Source organism: Bos indicus, chromosome 21 (assembly GCF_029378745.1).
Source record: "Bos indicus isolate NIAB-ARS_2022 breed Sahiwal x Tharparkar chromosome 21, NIAB-ARS_B.indTharparkar_mat_pri_1.0, whole genome shotgun sequence".
NCBI lineage: Eukaryota > Metazoa > Chordata > Mammalia > Artiodactyla > Bovidae > Bos > Bos indicus.
The window spans coordinates 5,524,941-5,531,914 of NC_091780.1; the positions used below are offsets into that span (position 1 = coordinate 5,524,941).

Here is a 6,974-nt window from a genome sequence, read left to right on the forward strand (position 1 = left end):
TGCTCTGAAATCAGTTCTTAAATTTCTGTTGAATATAGTCTTTATCACTATACATGTACACATATGTATGTATACATACAAATACACTGCAGTTCACAATAGTATATGAGAGGCTTTGTTCTTGTAAAAGTTTAATTGTACATTATTTTCCTGACCCGTGGTCATTTCTATTCTCTATCACAAAGTCTTGAGTGACAAGCATTGTTCACTACTTTTGTTTATATAATAGAAACTAAATGTTACAAATTTATTCCATCTTCATGATTGCAAACATTACAGGGCAAGGTGGGTAAACAAGACTAATAAAGCAGTCTCTTTTCTTCTGTTTAACCAGATGCAGCATTTTGACACTTTTATGATATGCAAGTTGTCTTAATTCATTGATGACTCATTGACTTACTATGAAGGCCAGCAACAGCAAATCTTTGCAATGTGGGATCTTTCTCCATACCTACTCCAAGTATCTTAATTCCTGAACTACACCATGAACTCAGAAATGGTATTCACTGAAACATTCTTGAAGCTTCCACATCTTTATCTGACACCTCTTACTAAGGCAGGGAACTGTCTGATAAAGACTGTTTTCCTTTAATTTAATTTATTAATTTTTGGCTGTGTTGGATCTTTCCTGCTGCATGGGCTTTTCTCTAGTTGTGGCAAGCCGGGTCTGCTCTCTAGTTAGAGAACAGACTATCAGGCTAGCAGGCTTCTGCAGTGGCAGCTCCCAGATTCCAGAGCACAGGCTCAATTGTTGTGGTGCATGGGTTTAGCTGCTCTGAAGCATGTGGGATCCTCCTGGATGAGGGATCAAACCCTTGTCTCCTGCATTGGCGGGTGGATTCCTCACCACTGAGCAACCAGGGAAGCCCAAGACTGTCTGCTTAGCTAACCTGAGCCACCAGTAATCTTAACCATTAAGTTAATATATAAAAATAAACTGCTCTTGATAAATGTAATACTGCCTGCCATATCAGTAAACAGTGTCACAATCATCAGTGGTTGCAGCCAAGCAGCCACCACCAAAGGTGTGCTAGTGAGCTGGTCAATCATCTGGGAACTCAGGAAGGAAGCAAAGAATACCTGCCTTCTAGCAGCCGTCAGACTGCAGCCACTCCCTAAGGTCAGCCCTGAGTTTCCTCAGGATGTGAAAACACGCAATATTGGCCCCACACAGATGAGATGCCTATCAGAGGAAGGCTTTCAGTGAGCCCAGACTCTTGCACCTTCCCATATATAGAAAGGCACTAAATTCCTTAACTTGGGATATCTGGTTTTGTATAATTAACCAGAATCGTTTGTTGTCCTGCCCTTTGTCACCAACTCCTATATCCTATGCATCCTAGCTTCTTCTTCATCTCCTCAGAGCAGTTCTCTCAGGGACACTTGAGATGCTGCCTCATGGGCTTGATGTTCTAAAAATTCCCACTGAATAAAACATAATTCTCAACTTTCAGGTTATGAATAAATTTTTAGTGGGCACTCCCAAACATTGACTGAAGCTGTTGTGCCAGATCAATTTTCAGAACACTAATTCCCTGAAAGAGAAATCATAACCAGCTGCTTGCATGAACAGTGACCCCCCAGTACAGTGTAACTAGTGTCCAGAGTATAACCAAAAACCAGCTAGAGCTAGTCATCCTGAGTGGTTCATTGGTATTTACATACGAGTATATGTTAAGCCAAGTATTGCATCTGTAATCCCAAGAAGTCATTCAATTTTAACACATTGAGTTCCTGCAAGATGCCAGAGTAAGTGAGAATTCATTTCAAAGCAAAGAGTTCATCATCTTTTACAGATAATAACTTTGGGTTCACACAGCAGTAGCTTGTAGTAAGCAGCAGCTGAAAATGAGAACTTAGTTCCCTGACTGGGAATCAAAACTGGGAATCAAACTTAGTTTCCTGACTGGTTGCCTGGGTGGAAACCAGGAATACTAACCTCTAGAACACAGGGGTCAGTGTGTAGAATCTAAGTCCCTAGTCTTTGCCTAGGGACTTTGTTTCTTTGTAAGAAAAAAATCAGACAAGGAGTCGGAAGCTATAGAGCAAAGAAAGTATTAGAAAAGCAGAGTACGTGTGGAAAGACGCATGGGCAAGCAGTTGCTAGAGTCGTGTGTTTGGGAATTTTAAACTCTTTGTAAGAGGACAGTCTTTTGGGTCTTTGTCTTCTTCTTGGCCAGTCATCTTACTTTGACTCCTACTGGTTAATTTATCTTAGGGCCATCCCCTGGGTGGGGATGCACCCCTTAGTCGAGGTGGATTTTATGTGTGAGGGATAGCAAGATTTATTATGGTCTGGCATCCCCTGCCTCTGTAGTTGTTGCAGGGAAGGGCCAATTTTGACTCCATTATGAATCTATATGACTATAACCTTTGCTTTTTATTGCTTTTGTTATTATGTGAGTGTGTTAGTCGCTCAGTTGTGTCCAACTCTTTGCTACCCCATGGACTGTAGCCTACCAGCCTCCTCTGTCCATGTAATTCTCCAGGCAAAAATACAGGAGTGGGTTGCCATTCCCTTCTCCAGGGGATCTTCCTGACCCAGTGATCAAACCCCATGCCTGCTTGCATGCTAAGTCGCTTCAGTTGTGTCCGACTCTGTTGGACCCTATGGACAGCAGCCCCCAGGCTCCTCTGTCCACAGGATTCTCTAGGCAAGAATACTGGAGTGGGTTGCCATTTCCTTCTCCAGTCTCCTGCATTGCAGGCAGATTCTTTACTATCTGAGCCACAGGGAAGCCCACTTTTGTTATAATCATACATAATGACCTGTCTCAGGGAACCCTGCCCCTCTACCTGAAGACATTTACACTTAGGCAGGCAGTCCAAGGCCCTTTAAGGAGGAGGCGAACATTCTCGCTCATGCTTTCCTTAAGCCTTGTGCAACAATGTTTCTTGCCCAGGAATTGGCCTTTCTTTTTTTTTCCAAAGAAATAAAACATTTTTAATCTGAAAGTACAGTATCTTGAAAAGCACAGTAGTACAGAACAACAGGGGCTGGCATTGAGTGAACAAGAAGAGTTACTGACTGCAGAGGGATGGGGGTTGGGAGATGGTAGAACTGAAGGGTCATCAGCAACAGGAGACAGAGGGCAAGCTGTGATTCCATACCTGCAGCCAATGGCACAGGTTCTGGCTCCTTGCTGGATTCAATTCTGTCTACCTTCTTGAAAGAACAATCCAGTAATGTCTGAGTGGTAGCTCTTTTTTTCTCATCATAGATGCCACGGTAGCACTGGATTACATTCTGAATGGCTGCTGCAACCTTCATGTACCATCCAACATTCGGGGCCTGTGCCTCAAAACCCAACAGTGCCTCCTCAAACAGAGCTAACTTATGTGATTTGAGGGGAAAACACACGTTTACGTCTTCAAACGTTCACAAGTTGAAGGTTCATATATAGAGATTTACAGCAGAATGAACTGAACAAGTACAGTAATACAGACTAGAGGAGAACAAAGGTATACTTCAGGTCCCTGAAATATGACAGGGACAATCTGAAACAGCATTAGAAAGCAGAGCTCATGCTCAACATTGGCAGGCAGAAGGAATAGGACAAAAATAAAAGTGAAGCTGTCACAGAAAAGCCAGCTTTCTACTAAGTTAGGTATTGTGGGAGACTGTTAAGTCACATATTAGCAGTCTCACCAATAATGTGACCACATCTGCAATCAGAATTTTCAACAATAAAATTATTTACATATGTATGAAAGTGAAAGTGAAGTCGCTCAGTCGTGTCCGACTCTTAGCAACCCCATGGACTGCAGCCTACCAGGCTCCTCCGTCCATGGAATTTTCCAGGCAATAGTACTGGAGTGGGTTGCCATTTCCTTCTCCAGAGGATCTTCCCTACCCAGGGATCAAACCCGGGTCTCCCGCATTGCAGGCAGACACTTTACCATCTGAGCCACCAAGGAAGCCTATTTACATATGTATAATATAGTACAAATATTATTCTAACTTTTAATTTCCCAAGCATGTTCATTCACATCTGACTGACTGATAGTACATAATATTATTTTGCAATAGGTCAGTTAGGACATCTATGTTATCCCAGTTATACAAAACCAGACACAAAATGGTGTTGGGACTTCCTTGCCTGAAATGACTAGGCATGTGTCCATATATTTTTAAAATCTCTTTATTTCCATTCTGCCCCTTTGGCTAAATTTTATTAATACAATATCTACCCTTCTCTTGTATCCCCCTCTCCTGTGGAAGGCATCACTAACCAGTCACCCAAGCCAAATCTCCTTTTCATCTCCCGACCAATAGTCATCAATGTTAACAAGACGTCTTCCTAAATTTCTGGGATTGATTTCTTCCCCATTAGAGTTCGTTTTTGCAAGTCCATTTCTTCCTCATAAGTTTGACATGTGAGCTCTTAATTGCTCTGCCGCAGTTTTCTCTTCTTCAGTCAGCAGCTCCAGGTCTGTTTCCTTCTGCAGTTCTTGTATCAAGGTCATAGTCTTACTGGAAGTAGCACAAATGTGGCTCTCAGTCTCTTTCCGCTCCACAGCAATTGGTTTAAAGCGAACATGCAAAGTTTGATATCGAGACTTTATTGCTGACAATTCCTTTAAAAGTGTAACTGGATTTTTCTTGCCTGCTGAATCAGGATAATTAGTCTTGATTTCATATTCCAGCCTGTACTGAATATAGTCCAGATCAGAGTTGGCTTTCTGGAACATTAGTTCCAGCTTACCGACCTCCGCCTCCATGTTGAATAGTTCAGACCTGGCCTTTCTTTAGGAGCAAATGAATACACAGAACAAAGCTTACTCATGGAAATACTTTTCTTAGACTCTATGTTAATGATTATAATTGTAACAAATCTCTCCTGTGAATCTGTTTCTTAAAACAATGTATCTTATGCAGAAAAGCCTTGCCTGGAACACTTCCTTCAGGTTTCCTTCTGGTTAATCTTGTGGAGAAGGCAATGGCACTCCACTCCAGTACTCTTGCCTGCAAAATCCCATGGATGGAGGAACCTGGTAGGCTGCAGTCCATGGGGTTGCTAAGAGTCAGACACGACTGAGTGACTTCACTTTCACTTTTCACTTTCATGCGTTGGAGAAGGAAATGGCAACCCACTCCAGTGTTCTTGCCTGGAGAATCCCAGGGATGGGGGAGCCTGGTGGGCTGCCGTCTATAGGGTCGCACAGAGTCGGAAACGACTGAAGTGACTTAGCAGCAGCAATCTTGTACTGAAGCTATCTCAGGATATAAGCCTTGGGAAAGGGCCCAGTGGAACTCTTACAACCTCGAGGTATTCTTCTTATCTATCCTCAGCAGCCGTTGAAAAGTATATAATGCTCTGCGTGAAACAGTGAGGTGGGTACTCTTTTACCCGCTTCTGATATCTATGTCAGAAGCTTTCTCTGTCCTATCACTTTAAATAAAACTTTGTTACACAAAGCTCTGATCAACTGAGATCTTGTCTTTTGGTCTCAGAGTAAAATTTTCTCCTTCAGAGACCATGGATACCTGCACCATTCACAGTAAGTTATCAACAACCCATCCCCAATGGCCTGCCTCCGGGATCCCTGCCCCCTGCCTGTTTTTGTTCAGTTGCTCAGTCATGTATGACTCTTTGTGAACCCATGGACTGCAGCATGCCAAGTTTCCCTGTCCTTCTCAATCTCCTGAGGGTTGCTCAAACTCATGTCCATTGAGTCAGTGAGCATCCAACCATCTAAACCAGTGTCATCCCCTTCTCCTCCTGCCTTCAATCTTTCCCAGCATCAGGGTCTTTTCCAATGAGTCGGCTCTTTTCATCATGTGGTCAAAGTATTGGACCTTCGGCATCAGCCCTTCCAATGAATATTCAGGGTTAATTTCCTTTAGGATTGACTGGTTTGATCTCCTTGCAGTCCAAAGGACTCTCAAGAGTCTATCCAGCCCCACAATTAGAAAGAATCAGTTCTTCAGCACCCAGTCTTCTTTATGGTTTAAGACTCACATCTATACACGACTACTGGAAAAACCATAGCTTTGACTATGTGGACTTTTTTCAGCAAAGTGATGTCTCTACTTTTTAATACACTGTCTACATTTGTCATAGCTTTTCTTCCAAGGAGTAAGCGTCTTTTAATTTCATAGCTGCAGTTACCATTCACAGTGATTTTGGAGCCCAAGAAAATAAAGTCTGTCACTGTTTCCATTGTTCCTATATCTATTGGCCATGAAGTGATGGGATTGGATGCCATGATCTTAGCTTTTTTGAATGTTGAGTTTTAAGTTGGTTTTTTCACTCAACTCTTTCACTTTCATCAAGAGGCTCTTTAATCCCTTTTCACTTTCTGCCATAAGGGTGGTGGCATCTGCATATCTGAGGTTATTGATATTTCTTCCATAAATCTTGATTCCAGCTTGTGCTTCATCCAGCCTGGCATTTCACATGATGTGCTCTTCATATAAATTAAATAAACAGGGTGATAATATACAGCCTTGATGTCCTCTTTTCCCAGTTTGGAACCAGTCCATTGTTCCATGTCCAGTTCTGTCTCTTCTTGACCTGCATACAGGTTTCTCAGGAGGCAGGTAAGGTGGTCTGGTATTCAGTTTTTCACAGTTTGTTATGATCTACACAGTCAAAGGTTTTATCATAGTCAGTGAAGTAGAAGTTTTTCTGTAATTCTCTAGCTTTTTCTATGATCCAACGGATGTTGGCAATTTGATCTCTGGTTCCTCTGCCTTTTCTAAATCCAGCTTGAACATCTGGAAGTTCTCAGTTCACACACTATTAAAGCCTAGTTTGAAGTACTTTGAGTTATTACCTTGCTAGCATGTGAAATGGGTGCAATTGTGTGGTAGTTTGAACATTCTTTGGCATTGCCTTTCTTCGGGACTGGAATGAAAACTGACCTTTTCCAGTCCTGTCGCCACTGCTGAGTCTTCCAAATTTGCTGGCATATTGAGTGCAGCACTTTCACAGCATCATCTTTTAGGATTTGAAATAGCTCCACTGCAA

The 6,974-nt window shown here is 42.3% G+C and overlaps 1 protein-coding gene across 1 annotated transcript; it reads right to left on the minus strand.

The window, feature by feature from the left end:
- Nucleotides 1-4,080: 4,080 nt before the first annotated feature.
- Nucleotides 4,081-4,722, minus strand: LOC109575283 (SKA complex subunit 2-like). The gene has a single exon (XM_070775991.1). The coding sequence runs from the start codon at nucleotides 4,720-4,722 to the stop codon at nucleotides 4,363-4,365; it is 360 nt and encodes a 119-aa protein (XP_070632092.1). The 3' UTR covers nucleotides 4,081-4,362.
- Between the last annotated feature and the right edge of the window lie 2,252 nt (nucleotides 4,723-6,974).